General features: G+C 33.9%; 1 protein-coding gene across 2 annotated transcripts in view; it reads left to right on the forward strand.

Moving 5' to 3' along the window:
• The window catches only part of TBC1D32 (TBC1 domain family member 32), a 74,692-nt gene that overhangs the window by 19,037 nt on the left and 38,263 nt on the right, over window positions 1–17,392 (forward strand). For both annotated transcript variants that reach the window (XM_058021144.1, XM_058021145.1), the window contains exons 18-23: window positions 3,018–3,100; window positions 4,707–4,845; window positions 5,356–5,443; window positions 6,925–7,043; window positions 7,639–7,755; window positions 11,214–11,302. In XM_058021144.1, the coding sequence (XP_057877127.1) occupies window positions 3,018–3,100; window positions 4,707–4,845; window positions 5,356–5,443; window positions 6,925–7,043; window positions 7,639–7,755; window positions 11,214–11,302 (635 nt within the window). The remainder of the gene's footprint in view (window positions 1–3,017; window positions 3,101–4,706; window positions 4,846–5,355; window positions 5,444–6,924; window positions 7,044–7,638; window positions 7,756–11,213; window positions 11,303–17,392) is intronic.

Below are 17,392 nucleotides of genomic sequence, written 5' to 3' on the forward strand. Positions count from 1 at the left end.
TGGGTAAGATGGGAAGGGACAACAGTGGGTCTACTGGTCCAACCTCCCTGCTCAAGCAGGGTAATCCTAGAGCACATGGCACAGGATTGTGTCCAGAGGGTTCTTGAGTATCTCCAGTGGGGGAGACTCCACAAGCTCTCTGGGGAATCTGGTCTAGTGCTCATTCACCTGCACAGTTAAGAAGTTCTTTCTCATGTTCAGGTAGAACTTCTGGTGCATCAGTTTCTTCCCATTGCCTCTAGTCCTGTTGCTTGGCACCACTGAGAAGAGCCTGGATCCCTCCTCTTGATACCCTCCTTTCAGATAGTGACAGATATTGATGAGATCCCCTCTCAGTCATCTCTTCTCAAGATTGAAGAGGCCCATCTCTCTCAGCCTTTCTTCATAAATGATGATGCTTCAGTCCCTCATCATCATCAGTTCTATTTTCATTGTTCTAAAAGTCACATGCAGTGTGAAAATCCTTGTGTATTGTAAAAAATTACTTAAGATGGAGAAATGATGGCAGATCCTGCAAATGCAGTTTTCAAAAAGTTCAAAAGGAAGCCAATTCCAACCTTTGAATCATTAAAATAACATTGGCACAATTTAGGTAAAGGTAGCAAACAAATCTTCAGCTTTGGCTTCCAGCTTAACTGAAAGCATATTTAAACTGTAGGTATTAGGGCTCATAGTGGATAGACAAAGTCTAGCTGTGTTATTCACTTTACCCTGAAAAATAGGACTATCTTTTTATATCATATCTTAGAGAGGGATCAGATCAAGCTGGAACAAAGAATAGACTAAAAGACTAAATTTGTTTTTTTTCTGGAGGCAAGGAAGTGGAAGGGAAAATGAATGCAAGGGAAAAAGAATGGAAGAGCTTTTCTTCCTTCTTGTATGCTTCTACTGTATGCTTTTATTGTGATGAGATATTTTAAAAATACAGTCACAATGTAAACTAAGGCAGAAAATACCAGAAGGCAGAACATGAATAGAAGATACTTAAATCATCAGTTTGAGGGTATTTCTCACTGTTTTATATATTAATGTTGCCACGAAGCCATGGATTGTCTTGAAAATAAAATGTATTATTACTAAAAATCATAATCATATCACAATAAATTCTGTTCCTCATCATAGAATGTTGGTTTTGAAACTTATGTTATTCCTTGCATTGAAAACCTGAGGATTTTTATTGAATTAAGGAGCTTAGTTCACTTGATCCATGCTGTAATTTACGTAACTCAGCAATCTTTTTTTTTGATGCTTTCCTATTGTGTAACTTGTCAATCTTACTCCAGCTAGCCTCTTACTCTATTTAATGTTTATCAAAGGCCAGAGTGTTATAAGCTTTTGATGGGTATTTCCAGTTATTTCCTCTAAAAAACACAGCATTTACACTTTGTACAAAGACTTCTTTCCACATTAAAATCCCTTATTAAGGTATAGAACATAATTTAGACAAATTGTCTTGACATGTAAGAGATAAGTAGACTGAATGTGTTGAGTGAAAACAAAGTTTACCCTACAAAATGCTATTTCTTCACTTCACTTTGGTAGTCAGATATAAACTGAAGAAGAATCAATATATTCTTGACTTCAAGACTCAACAAGCTATTACAGGAAAGTCAACTCCATCATCTTAACTACTTTTAAAACTATTTTCTGTCATTTTTCAATTTTAAAATACCTGAAGTTTATAAAATATCATGCCACTTATAGTGTAGCAAAACCATTGGACTATGGTGGATTCTTTCCAAGCCCAAATGTCAATTTTTTAATGGCGGGACTGGTAATTTGTATCCATTTATTTTACATGTCTCCTGAGTTTTAAGACTGATAGAGAAAGAAATTATTTTTTTCTCAGCAGATTCTGATTAAATTCTCAGAGAGAATTTATAAAGATGATAATAAAAGGGGAACAACAGATCCAGAATGATTGACTAGTTTAAGAGAATAATATTTTGTTGATTTTTCACATCACATTTATAAGGTAGTAAATTAATAACTTCTCACTTTTATGTCAATGGTGTAATTTGCTTCTTATCCTATAAATGTAAAACAACTGAAATAATTTTGAATATGCATTCTTTTATGCCAGTTATTTTAAAATATAATTTAAATCTTCAAATATAAAAAGATGTATATATTAATGTCTGTAACTCCAATGACACCCATATCAATATAGATAAATATATATAATTTATAAATAAACAAAATAAAAAGTGGCAGAACTAATAACTTTGGCATGGTGACTTCAGAGCCTGTTATTTCCATTACCTGTGACAGAAACAGAGTAAAGAGCTGAGTTACATTTTTTCCTTTTTTTCCTTCTTTACTTTTAAATACCATTTTTTTGATTTTGGGAGTTTCCAGTTGGAAACAAAAGAGATTTATTTAAGAATTCTAATAAAAAATTAAAATGTATTAGCTTTACAATTGTTTATACCCAAGGAAGAAGTAAAAAATAAACTTTTCTGGAATAAAAACAATATAAAGGAATAGTGTATTCTGTACCAAAGACTGGACTATAACCACATCACTGTGGTTTTTTATCTTTTGTATATAACAAGAGAATGAATTAGATCTGGAGTTTAAAAATACTGCAAATAAACATTAAAGTGTGGCCGCAGTTCTCTTCACAGAGAGCAGCAGGCACAACCTTGCCAGGATTTCTCCAAGAGAAGGCAGTGAGAAAGCTAAGAGAAAGAATCTTATCTCTATTTGCTGCTCGTGTTGTTTGGCGCATGTGGAATGTGTTATGGAGGTAGTTTGCCAAAAGTGATTTCTTAATTGGACACTGGTGTTGGTTGTTTTGACTGATTGACCAATTAGGTCAAAGCTGCATCGTGACTGTCTGAAAAAGGGTCATGGGTTTTTTCTTGAGTATAGTTTAGTGTAGTGGTATAGTATAGTATAGCTTAATAAAGCAATTGTTTAGCCTTCTGAATCTTGGAGTCACTGCATGTCATTCCCTAGCAGGGGGACATCCTGCATCAATATTAAGGAGGTGTTTATTTGGTTTTGTTTTACAGACAAGTTTGCTTTCAGAAAGAGTACCTACTCCTGTAACTGATGCAGACTCCACTTCATCAATAAGTCAAGAATCAAAAACCAGGTAACTTGGTACTTAATTTATGCACATGTATGAGTGTGAACACAAACTGCTGCTTTAATTACAATTGAAACATCTTGTCACCCCATGTCTGTGTTGTAGTTTGATTCCAGCTGGCAACTAAATACTGCACAGCCATTCGCATCCCAATAGCATGGAGAGGAGAATCAGGAAAAAAAAAAAGGGTTGAGATACAAACAGTCTAGTAATTTAAACAAAGTCAAATGTAGTAATCCTAATAATAGTAGTGCTACTAATGGTAATGATAACATCAATAGTAATGAAAAGGAGAGAGAGAAGTAACACACAAGAGAAACAAATGACACATGACTCAATTGCTCCTCGCCCTCTGACTGATGCCCAGTTTATCTCTTAAGAGTGATTTTGGCCAGTTTATGTACTAAGCATGACTTCCCATGCTATGGAATATCCCCTTGGCCAGTTTGGCTCAGCTCTCCTGGTTGTGCTCTCTCATGGTTTCTTGTGTACCTGCTCACTTGCAGAGCATGGGAAACTGGAAGGTTCTTGACTTTGAGAAGTGCTACTTGGCAACAACTAAAATATCAGTGTGTTACCAACCTCATTCTTGTCCTAAATCCAAAAAACAGCACTTTACCAGCTACTTAGAAGAAAACACACTATTCCAGCCAAACCCAGGACAGTCTTTTTTTGCCAAAATGATAGTGGTAGGTAGAGAAACTATCCTAGCATAAGTCTCAGTAGAGCTACAAAATTCTTCCTGGCCTTTGAGAACTTCCTTGGCTTAGAGAGTGGTGTCTGATCTATGTAAAATTGACTTAGAGTTGATTCTCTCTGACTAAAGAATTTGGTTAGAGGAAAATGTGAGTTAGAAAGCACAGAACAAAATAGCTGTCAATCTTATGCTTTTTATGTGGTGCTAATTTAAAATGTTGTTCTGCTGAATCATATTTATACCTTCAAAATATTATGTAGCAAGATTGGCAGCCTTTTGGCTGATACCAAGTGAAAGGTGTCCTTCCTTTTATACTGAAACTTAATGTCCCTTTATAGAAGTTTATATTCATTAAGATGAGAAATACACAAGTATTTGGGAGTCTGAAAATTCAGGACAATGTTGTTTTTCCATTTTCTGCTCTTATTATGTGACGCTATTGTGTAAATATAGCACCTTTCTTCATAATTCCATACCAAGTTCTTGTAGGAACCTTTAGCTCCTCAAATGTGAGTCCCTCATAGTGTTTTTACATTGTTGAGAGATTCTGTGCCTGTTTTACCAAGATGAACTGCCATGTTAATATCTTAAGACTGTATAGAGTCAGACTGTAAGTCATACGTATGTTTAGGGATATCACAGGTCTTTTGGGTTCCTTTTACATCATCTCTCTCTTCTGTGCTCCTACATAACTTTAGGTTTGCCACACTGAGTTTGAATGTTCACATAAAATGCAGTCTGGTATATTATCTTTTTCCCCAAATGCTCTTTTAAATCTAACATAAGCTTATAAATTAAGCATAGAGTACAGTGAGTAAAGTACTGTTGTTTTTCAAAGTTAGGAATTGTACTTTTTTCTTTTTTCCCATGCTATTTAACATATAGTTTTTAATTACTATTTTGTTACTCTTGCAGCTTGTTATGGGAAGAGACTTTGTTAGATGCCTTGCTAAATTTTTCTACCACACCCAAAGGACTATTTCTGCTTCATAGTACAGATGCCATGAATGACTGTGTGAACTTTATGTTTAACAGTTTATCAAAAAAAATCCAGGTAAGCATTGCAGTCTTTGTAGTTTACTTTTTACTGTAAAGTTTGAAATACTAGAAATTTTTTTTCTTTTCTTCTAAGCGCAAATTTTCTTAGACAATGTTGGTAGGTCATGTTGAAATCTAGATATGCTAGACAAAGCTTAAATATAAGCAAAAAATCAGATAATGTGCAGTTTTAGTCAGGTAATGTGCAAAAAAGTAATGCCAAAGGCATCCTACACTATGTGTACAAAAACATTATAATACTAATGGTTTTATTTGCTCATATTGCATGTCTCAACCACAGTATTTTGTGTTTAATTTTTTATAAGATACTTGGTAAAGATGTTTGGTTAGGAATCTGACCCTGGTAAGTCTGTAGAGGATAATATCTATGAATTGTTCAAGTCTAAACATAAAGTGAATTAAATTCTGTAAACAAGTGTAAGAAAGATCAATATTTAAGAGATCATTTGAGAGTTTCAGGTCTTTTGAATAACTAACACTGTGCTTTTATACTTCTTATCAACAGACAAATGAATATGAAGATTTTGGTAATAGAATCATTGTTACACAAATGGCAACAACACCAATGGCTGCAGTGGCTCTGCAGAATTCAGGTAAGCTACAGGATGATGTTATTATGAATAATTGCGTGCTGTAGTCCTTCATTTTGAAAGAAGACAGTGGGAAAGATGTTAAATAAAGATCAACTGTGTAAAATAATTACACAGTATTAACAAAAACTCCTAAATGTTTGTTAATTATTTCTGATGGAAATTAATTCTCTCAAGCTTTTAAATCTTTCATTAATCTTGATGCAGAATTTTAGAGTTTGTTTTATTTTTCCTTCTGATATTATGCAAAATCTTTACTTCACTAGTTTGGATTTACAGAAATTTCCTGTATGTGTGTGAAGACATCTGTACTGTTTAAAAATAAATTTGCAGGTGCTTCTTATTGATCTGCAGATCAGAATTAATAACTGTTGATGTCTGTAATTTTTATGTACCATTTCCATGGTTACTGACTGCTCAAAGGGTGAGGAACTGCAAGGGCCTGAATGTCACAGGTGAAGTTACACATTAATGAAACGTAAAAGAGATTGTGGTGTAAGAAGAATTGGCAATTCAGACTAAGTCCCTTCAGAGTCAATCTCAGATAACCCAACTGTTACTATATCATCAACAGTCCAGGTAGCCATTATATTAAAACTAGAATCTCATCAATAAAATGAAGGTAATGTCTTAAGCTGCTAAGGAAGTCCTTGAGGTACAAAAGTTGCAAATCATCTCTCTGATTATCTAGAAGGGGCTGGTGTTGACTGAAAGACTGTCAGAAAGGCAGGCAAATTCTGCCAGTCAAGGAAACTGATTGGTTTCTTAGTTATTTGCTATTTATGCCTCTGGGATTTTTCACAAAGCAGGGAGCAGATCCACTGAGGAGTTACCCATCTGTCCTGGTGTAAGGTTTTCAGCCAAATTGCTTCTTAAGGCCCTTTTGTGCCCTTTGGCTTTAGAGACAAATGATATACCAAAAATAATCAGCATTGATTTTCAACCCTTACATTTGAAGATTTCAGAGTTAGAGGACTCTTTCCTTTTCTATTTAAATATTTAACATTTTAAATTTTAACAATTTAAATTCAGCTAGTAGGGCTTCTCCTAAAGTTGGGGTTTTTCTAGTCCTTTTCACTGTGGTCTGTTATAATTTATTTATGAGTGATAGTGAATCTGTATTTTTAGAACCACAGAGACTATACTAGCTAAGCCTTGATCCATTGCAGTTAACTTTTTAAAGAAGGTCAGAAGCTCATTTACATAGAAGATATATGAATGTAATCCTACTCTAGTGTAATAGCCTTTGGAAACCATTGGTACAGACTGTAGAATGAACATAAGCAAACTGCTCTAGGAACGTAATTTGGAGTATTGGGAATAGTAGGGATAGCTATTGAGAATAGCAGGGATAGTAAACCTAAGGCAATCTGTGTGGTGAAATTTCAGCCTTCAGTATAGAGAATTTTACACATCTTGGTTAGAATTGTGGTGTAAAATATTTCTGACAGGAAACTCATGATTAGAACAACCATTTGTTTTAGGCTTTGTGAAGGCACTTGTAACTGAACTATGGGCTCTTTTGGAGTGTGGAAAAGATGATTTGAGAATAACCCAACCTAAATCTACTCCGGTTGACCCTATTGACCAAAGTTGTCAGAAGGTGAGAAATTATTAATCTTATGTTTTTGTATGGAAAGAAACAGTGCTGTGGTTCAGAGAGGAAGACACATACCTTTCTGTAAATTTTTATTATACCTGCTTCTTGGCATGTGAGTCAAAATTGGTATAATACACTAGTTAAATCATGACTGATACAGGATTCTTATGTTGCATGGCTGTTCACAATGCCAAGGATTAACTATGAAATAATGAATAAAAATCAGGGCAAAATGAAGTCTTAAGGGCTGGCCATCAGTTTATATCCAGATTACTGTAATAAAATCAGAAATTTTAAATTTTAGATTATTCTGTGTCTCAAGATTTTAGAATTAAGTGGTAATGAAATACTATAATTTTCAAAATTGTATGTACCATATGATAGGTAATAGATATTTCATACACTACTGCCCTTTTAGATTATACAGATGCCTACCAGGTATGCAGTCTTATTTTCAACAGGTCTATTTATGTTAAGTTCAGCCTGTAAAGGATAAGAACAAAGTTAATGTAGATTGCAAATAATTGCCAACACTTACTTGATTGTACTTAACTAAGATTAATATTCCCTGTTGTTCCTCCTTTTTTTCTTTCTCTAGTCATTTTTGTTTCTGGTAAACTTGCTAACTTACCCAGCAGTTTTTGAGCTCCTGAGTAAACGAGATATACCAAATAAACCCATGTACTCATTCCGTGAAGTACCCACAGATGTAATTGTAAGTATTTTGAGGGAAAAATAATTCTGTGAAGACATTTTTACCTGAGAAAATGTTTTTGTTGTAAAAGAGTAAGTTTTTTTTTTCCTATTGAAAGATTTTGAATTTTTCTGCATTTTGTATTATATACAGCATGAGGGCAGTATATGCACATATCACTTCATATGAACCTAAATTTAATTTTGAAATCTTAAAGGTAATATAAATTTTGATGCCTAATTTAAAGATCATCTTTCCCGACTTGGGTTTTTTCACAGAAAAAAAGTAACATAAATAATCATGTTTGTATGTGCCTACAGTTGCATATGGGAAAACATTGGAAAATATGTATACTTGTACTTTATACAGCATTGCTCTATCACACTACTTGTGGATTTAAAAAGAATAAAAGAAAAAAAAACCAAAACAAAATGAAAACACAAAAGCCTCATACCTCAGGCTGTTTTTTAATAGGACACATAATTCACATAAAGGAAAAAATCAGTAATTGGAAAGCTACTGATTAAGACATACTTCAGAGAAATAGCTTCACCATTTCTGTATTTAGTATTATTTTGTATTCAATCATTCTACTGCAGTCAATTATGGCTTTTTTCTCATCTACAAAGCACAGAAAATTTGTGACCTTGTGTGACAGTTAAAATCAGATTTTTTCCCTAATGAGTTAGCACTTTAAATTGCTGTTATGTTGAAGTGTTTGTCTAGCATAGGCTCTGGATTGGTGATATTTGAAGTTGTTTAGACAGAGTTTATCATAATAGTGTATATTAGGTTTGGAAGGTATTTTGGGGTTCTCTTTTGCAATACTGTTTTGATGATTTCAAGAGGAAATTGCATGACAAATTTCATTTTTCCAATCTACTCAATGCTAGTGTGTTTACCAATGAATAGCTTTGTTCAGTTATCAAGTTTTTTAAGGAACTCAGAGTGAGAAAGACAGATGTATGCTGAAAATCATAAGTATTTGAGAGCATTCAAATTGTGGTTGATCTCAAGAAGGATTTTTGCAGCTTTTGAAAGCCAGAGTTATTTTAACTTTAGAGGCACTTGAGTATTTTTATGAAATTTTCTAGGGTTCTAGAAATGCCAATACTGATACAATTGTTCAAAGTTCCCTGAGGAGACAAAGATATTTTGGATGAGGTTTGTCTCAGTGAACTACTGTGCAGCAGTGGATTTTGTGGGCCTAGCCATCCAAGATACACCTAGTTATGTAAGATAGGCATCCAAGATGATGTAGTTAGCAGAAAGGAAATTGTGAGATCCTCTAATATTAGTTTAACATATAATGGCCCAGTCTAAGTACTCAGAAAACTTCTGAAGTTAAGAAGAGATACAGCTTTGTTATGACTATGTTTTTGGGCAGTGATTCCAGAAAGCAAAAGGTAAAAGATTTTGACTGGATATAACTACAAGAGGCAAAGTAAAAGCAACTTCTGTGCCACCAGAAGATTTGATTGGAAGACCTAACTGCTTTGTGTCTCTATTTTTGAATTGTGTTGTGTTGCCATGGAATGTGACTTGTTTATGCTAAACTATATTTGCTAATGCACAGAACTTAATCATCTTGGTATATCCTTTATTTCTTGAAAACCCAGGATTTAAACCTTTTTACTTCCTTTATATTTTTTATCTGACTAGCTGTATCATTGATTGAACAGATTACCAGTTGATAACAACTGATAATAGTGATAGTTGATAACAACTTTTACAATTTTTAACTGTAGACTAATGAGGTTTTCATTTGTCCCCTTAGGGAAATTTTTTTAATGCATGTAAGATTTCTCTTTGCTATGTTTGGCATGTAAAATTATTTTAGAGAATGGAACACATAAATGAGGATTTTCTGCCTGCCTCCAGTCTTTGAGGGTTTCTGCAGTGCATATATTCAGGGGAATCTAGTTTGGAAGTTACCCTCTAGACCTGTAGCTTTGAAAGACATTTGAAAAGGTGATTTTCTTCAGTGATTCTAGGGAATCTTAGATGGTTTGTCTTAGATATTCCAAGTAGATGACATCTGACCTGTAATATTTAAGCAATGCTCTGTGGCTGAGCCGTGAAAATCTGTCCACGCATTTTTTGGATGTAATCCTGTGTTAGACCTTGTTCATTATCTTCCTTCCTAAAATCCCAAATCAGAGTTTAGTCTCCTTTCTCAGTAGTCCTCTTACTGTGCCTGCTGTTTGTACTCTTTTGCAACTCCAAGCTTTGATTTATAAATGAGAGAAGGAACATAATGCCAGAGAAATATCCCTTAGCATTTAATCCTTGTACGCACAGATACCTGAAAAATCTTAATTCCCAAACAAATCAATTGCTTGCCTTATCAATTTTACGAACAGGCTTGAGGTCCAAGTTGAGTTTTTTAATTGAGAATTTTATTGTAAATATACAATGTGGAAAAAGCTGTCTCCCCCAGTGCCCCAGAAATCTAATAGGAAAAGTATACTTTCACTGTATTTTAAGTAAGAGTACATTCTATGAAGACAAATTAATTTGAAAAGTTCTAGACTTTGTTTTTTTTCTATTGTGAGTTTTACTTGTGATTTTTACTTTTCTCCATTGAAAACCAGAGCTTTTGTTAATTTCAATAAAGTACGGGTATTAACTTTCCCTTCATATCGTATTGAAATGACTCATTGATCTAATTAGGTGAATAATAACTCCCTCTGCTGTCTCTGAAACTGTACTTATAAAATGTGGAGAAAATAAAAGTTTGTATTTAATCGAGATTAAATAAAGCTCATAAGGATTTTGTAATCTGTTTCTTGTGACCATAGCACAGCAATCTCTCTCTGACATGATAACAACACTGAACATGAACAATGTTTTTGTTCATTCCTTAGTTTTTTTAATGAAATAATTTTTTCAGAAGTAGTTTGCATGTGCAGTGAGCCAGAGGGGAAGATAATTGGGTTGGCTTTGTGGAAGAAGTGGGAAGCAGCCACAAAGTCATTGTCTGCTACATGAGATGCTCCAAGATGAAAGGTGTAAGCCCCAACATCTGAGCCAAGCCTTGTTAAACCAAGACTAAATGGCTGTGTCTTGAAGCATGTAGTACTAACCAGTGTGAGAAAGGGTTATTACACTGACGGAGTTGCTGTTCTCTTTATTAAAATAGACATGTACACACTTCAAACGTGCAAAAAAATTTTAACTTTTTTTGTGCTTTAATGCTAAAGAAGAACTAGGATACTCGACATGCAAGGATCTTTTTTTATGTTTGTATTTTTAATAGATTTTTTTTCCTAATCTTCTACATGGTTAGGAAAGTTTTGCCGTTTTTGCCTTCAATTTTGCTGTTGACTTTTGTGTGGAAAACACCTCCTGTTACAGAAATAATTTCAGTGTGTGTTTTAATAATAGTTTTCATTCAATAGTAAATATCCCTATGAAACTATGATGTGCATAAATTATAAAAGCCTACATGGTTTTTCACATTTCTCTTCCTTTGACAGGATATTATTGACAGGCTTATAATTTTGAACTCAGAAGCTAAAATTCATTCCTTATTCAATTATGAACAATCCCATATATTTGGTCTGAGGTAAGGTGCATGTTTTTTATTCTCTGGTCACATTAACTAAATAGGATATAATGTGCTTGAATGTGTTACTTCTGACAAGATAACATTGTTTGGGTTTTATTATGTATGAAGGTGAAATTTCCCCTTTTTTACCATAAGATTAAATGAAAAATGGCCTTCAAAATGAGAACAGTGATGGATCTTATTATCTGTAAATGGATATATTGTAATATGAGAAGCACTGATAGAAATTGCATGTTATTTTGCCTACTTGACTGTAAAAAACAAGTTGTACATCCACGGTACACCAAAATACCAAAATTACTTTTACTATGTTTATGTCATTTTGGTTTATGTAGTTTCTCTGTACTTAAAATTGTTTTTTAACTATTTGTTTAATTATCACCTATTTCAAAAAAACCTAGTTTAAGGAGTGTAGCATTTGGTTCCAAATATTTCTGGAACCTAAAGGTACACTTAAAAGATGCTCACACTGTTATGCTCATGTATTGTAATATTCAGTGCTTTATAATTTTAACATAGAAATTAGTTTCTGCATTTTTATTCTGTTTTACAAGGATGACTATATAAATGCTTGAATTCACATTTTTGTTGGGAACTTATTATAGACAGTTGAAATAAAAACCTATTGGATTGTACTTCATAATATGGAAAACTTTGATTACCTTGCTTGAGCATGATATAGCCCAACTGATTAAGTTCTGAAACCTTAACTTTTTTGCAGCTTTGTTTTTACTTTAATATCACAATTAAATTATTTCATACTATATATGAATGACCCTAAGATACAGTACAATTTCTTGATAAGGATGAGCATAGAGGAGATGAACAATGGCAGATATTGGACTTGAGAGATATATATGATTTTGACATATAAATCAGAAGTTATAAATGCTGCTTTGAGGAAATCACGTTTATATAGGAATAAGAAGTCTTAAGATGAAATTTGAAAAAAAAAAATTGTTCTTCATTTAGGGTTAGACTGTCTCCATAGAAAACTTGACAGAACTTCCATTGATTTAATTAGGATCAAGAGAAAATGAGATTTTTTACAGTTTAAAATAAAGGGTGGTTGGGCACTGGAACAGGAACGTGAGAAAAGAACCAACCCTGACAGAGTTCAAAAAAGCCTTTGGACAGCACTCTTAGGCATGTGCTGTGATTCTTGGGGTGTCCTAGGGGTGCAGGTCAGGAGTTAGACTGGATCCTGATGAGTCCCTTCTAACTCAGGATTTACAGTATTAAGGCTTACTTAGAGTATTAAAACCTGCAAATCACCGTGGCCTGTATTACCTGAACATGAGAGGTGTTCATTTCAAAGTTCTGTGGTCTTTCCTGTGAATGCTGCTGACTGCAGACATCCATGTTCTGTAAATGAACCTTGCCTTGTGTAGTTGATTTGCTCCTTGACCAAATTCCATCAAGAGTTCTAAGTTCAGCAGTAGTTATACCAAATAATATTATATGCTTAACAGATCTGAAAATGTGCAAATTATAGCAAAAGATCTAATTTTCTTTGCTGTTATGTAGAAATTAAATATTTATGTGATAATTGCAGCATTGAAAAACAGTATGATTTTGTGAAGCAATTGTCTGGAAACATTTCTGCTAGACTTAATACCAGTAATACAGCCAAAGCCACATTCTTTTAATTGTTCACAGATCCACACGGCCATACACTATATATGTGGCTAAACTCAACCCACAGTTGAGTGCTGAACTTCAGATCTCTTTAACTTACAGTGTTGTACTGTGAGGTCCTGCTTTTCTTGTTCAAAACAGTTACACATGTACTTGACTGTTAAACAACTTCTGCAGTTTAGAACTACACTTTGCTTTGTGTGTATACTGAGCTTCAGTGTCTTAAATTATGTTGGTTATTAGGTGTGCAGTTGCATATAAAGCATAAAATACATAGGTATTTCCACAGTCTCTTTAATCCCAAATGCACAGGTATTTGGGATATTTATGTTTGTAGTGTTATTACTTCATTTTCTGGTGGATAGTTTTTTTTGTTTTGAATAAGCGTGAATTCTGTATTACAATTTTGAAGGACAGTATGGTAGAGGCTTTGCTGTCAACTTCACTTTTCAAGCTTAACCACTGTAAAGTGGTGTGCATGCAGTAGAAGGCAAACAGAAAACATAGGGAAGCAGAATAGGGTGTGCATAGCCAATATTTCCTAGTCTTTCAAGAGTACTCCCTATGGTGCATTCATATAGATTAGGGTTTGTGTGGTCAAGGGTGAAATACTCAGTTCCACCACAAGCTGTAGCTAATTTCAAATCTGTGGTTCCTTTGGTTTTCTTCTTGTTGTTACTCTTTTGTTTTGTTAGGGTTTTTTTGTTTGTTTGTTTGCATTTTTGTTTTGGTTTGGTTTTTTGTTTGGTTTTTTTATTTGTTTGTTTTTAGGTTCTTGGAAGTATCTTTGCCTTGGATGATTCTTCAGTAGTTTCAGACAGTGATCTGATATTCCATTAATTGAATCTATTATGTGTTTGTGTGATGAGATTTGTTCACTTGAAAGTCCTTTTAAGCTAACTGGAGAAAAAAAAAGTGTTATTATCATTAATATTATTTATTTATTAAAGGGAAACCTTAGGCAAGAAGTTGGAGATAGGAATAGAAATGTCTAAGTATATAGACAGTTCCTAATTTGTCTATAGAAAGATTTTCAAGCTGTCAGTTCAGCTTTTAGCTTCAAAGCAGATTTACACTTATTTAGAATTGAGAAGTCTCCCAGTTGGCCAGTATCAGTTGATAAAAGAATACTGAAGGCTGTCTCAGACACTCTTTTGTACAGGCTGAAAATCTGGATGCACAGGAGCTAATGCAGAAATTCTCAGTGGCCTTTCTGTTGCAGAAGGTTCTGAACTTGCTATCAGAGCACAAATCCTACTAAAAGGAAGTTAGGAGCAGTATATTAATATTAAAGCAATATTTTTTTAACATACTAAACAGAGAGTATTTTCTTAGTTTAATGATCAGCTTTATTTCTCTGATACAAGTATACCCATAAATCTGATTTTAAAACATACTGCATATGAGAAATAACAGTTTTCTTAAAATGTGACACTAGAAGTCTTTACCACCTCCCTGTTGAGGCCAAGCTCTTTGAAGAGCTCTCTGTCTCTTACTTATATTAAAAAGGAATCTTTCACATTAATGATATTATATATTATCAACACATTTTGTCTAGTATTTCAGTACGGTAAATGCATTCATGAGTTTTTACAGCCTGCCAAGAAAATATATGCATAATATATATATTTTCAAAGTCTTTGCCTGAAGGATTATTCAGCTATTTACATATTGCTGTTCTCTCTATTCAGAAAATAGGTTTTCTGTGAATGATAGTGACACTGTTTTATTAGCTGGATTAAAGTGTGGCAGAGTAAGAATTTCTAGCTTTGATAGTCAGGTTCCTGTCTCTAAACAGTATCAATACCCCAAAATAAATTAGAAGATATTCAATTAGTGTTGGCTTGAGTAAAAAACAGGAGAAACAACATTACTGGCATATGCCTACACTGTGGGCAGTGGGAAGAGATAAGAGTTGATTTACAGGCAGATCTGCAAAAATTCCCATTTACTAAGTACTTTTGTAACACACTGTTCTTGGAATCTCTTTTTTGTGGATATATGATAAAATGGCAGTAATGGGCATTTGAATACTTTAAAGAGGAAAATTAGACATTTTTTTTCCTTTGGCTATCTTTTTTTTTTTTTTGTGGATATATGATAAAATGGCAGTAATGGGCATTTGAATACTTTAAAGAGGAAAATTAGACATTTTTTTTCCTTTGGCTATCTTTTTTTTTTTTTCCCAGTGGCTTATTTTAAGCATAAATCAATAAAACTCCTAAATATTGTGAATTCAAAAGATCTTTTGTACATACATTCTGAATCAGAAGGACTTTTGTTAGTTCCACTCTTGTTCACTAAGGTGCCTCCTGCTAGTGAGCATCAAGCAACTCTGTTAAACTGTTTGGCTTTCTGCAGGGACATACCTGGAAGATTCTGAGGGTAAACCCTTTTCTTTCAGATATGCAAATTGTGACTGTTTAATTTTAAAGATTCAATGAGTTTGCCTGTCATTAGAGATATCTGAAGATAACCCATTTTGTAGAAGTGTAATTTGAACTGCAATGGAAAATAGATTTATTTTAGGCTTCTCTAAGGCAAGACTGAAAACCCAGCATTTGTTACAATGCTTTGTGTGAATAAATGCATTTCTTTTTCTGTGAAATTAAAGAAAATTGTAAATATTAGTCTAAGTCATATGCTCATCTGTATCAGCCTCAGGATTGTAAATCTACTGTCTGCTGCAAATAGAAAAATAATATTGGCTTGTTATTTTCAGGTTTGTGTAATAAAGATTTTGACATTGTTAGGTCACATTTTCTTTGTCATATAAAATAGTATGGTGAATATGTTTTTGTTTGTTTTCTTGCCTACCAAGTGAGTGCAGAGAATTATTAAAATGCATTGTATCTATTTCTGTTGCCCTAAAAAACTAGCAGAGAAATATTTAGGAAAGAAAATTTAAATGGCTTATACTATACTGACATCAAAATCAATCAGCATCTTGAAATTTGCCTTAAAGCAGTACAGATCTGTCAAAATTTAATCTAGATAATTCCGGTGGAATCCAGCTGAATGAAATAAATGAAAAAAAAAAGTGATAGGCAAAAGATAACTTTGTGAGTTTAGGAAATACAAATAATAAATGTTCCTGCATTCTTCTCCATTACTTTGTCAACTGCATTTTAATCAGCTCCTCCATTATATAATAGCATTTTAATAGTGAGGTAGCCTCAGCATGTGAAATGGGTCATTCCTTAATTGTACTTGCATTATGTGTATTAATTAAGAGAATGTGTGATTTTAATGACTGCAACACAATGCTGTTTATATTTAGTCTTCTTTTCCTTTCTCTTTATGAAAAAGCATCATGAGTAGGAGAATCCAAAGGTAAAAGGGGACAGCGTCTGGATTAGCAGTGACTACTAATGATGGGGATTTGCAACAGGCTTGTGCGAGAGTGCTTCCACATTATCTGTGATCATGGAGTTACACAGTTAATTCAGTTTTTTGCTAACTGATAATTTAATACAAGTTTATTAGGTTTATTAATTTAAAACAAATAGTTATTTAAAAAATAGGAACAGTAGATTCTGTGATCAGATTTTACTTGTTTGTTGACTTTTTTTCCTTTACTTAAAATTTTTCACTTCTGATCCTCTAGGCTGGCAAGTGATGCTCATGAAAAGCATTTTTATTTAGCGGGGGAAACTTTTATCATTAGCAATCACATTACATGTCATTTGTAGGTACATTGGGTAGCTGAAATGGTGTAGGTGGCTCTTTTGCAAGTCTTTTCATGTGGAAAACATTGTAGGGAATATGTTAGTCTCTGAGTTTTCTTTCTGGGAGAAACATGACTGCCCTGAGGTAGTAACTTCCAGCACCTCAGGCACAAAATGTGTAACTCCTTTATCCAGAAACCCATTTTTTTTTTTCAAAACCACGCATCATCCTCAGTGGAGCAATTAGAAGCCTCAATCCTTCAGCTAGACCAAGTGCAGAGGCATCCTCTATCTGCTCATTTCTAATGCCTTGTGTTCAGTTTGCAAAGGCAGCGTGCAAAGCTTTGCTTGGCTGAAGCTTCCAAATGCCCTTTGTGTTCCAACACTGACTGAGTAGCTTTGGACTTCTGTAGGTTTTTTTTTTTAGCCATAGCCTCTGTCTACTGGTCTGGCACTTAATAATTGCTGTTCACTGTTTGGATCCATCTTCTCATTGAAGTTCAGGCTCTTACTCAAAGTATAGTAAGGAGTAAAGCAAATTATTAATGTAAGCTCTGATGTTAAATGGGCTGTCCTCCATTATGTTGACACTGGAATTGTTTAATGCAAGTTTGGCTTTGGATTTCACTTTTGTTGTACATAGCCATTTAGTGAAAAGGAGGTCCTGCTACTGCAAAGAAGTTCCAGGCGTTGCTCTATTGCTCTTCAGTTTTTAATATTTATTCCTGAGAGATGAAAAAAATGCACCTTCCCTTGTCCCACAGCTGAGCTCTCTACAAAT

Source organism: Melospiza georgiana, chromosome 3, assembly GCF_028018845.1.
Source record: "Melospiza georgiana isolate bMelGeo1 chromosome 3, bMelGeo1.pri, whole genome shotgun sequence".
Lineage (NCBI taxonomy): Eukaryota > Metazoa > Chordata > Aves > Passeriformes > Passerellidae > Melospiza > Melospiza georgiana.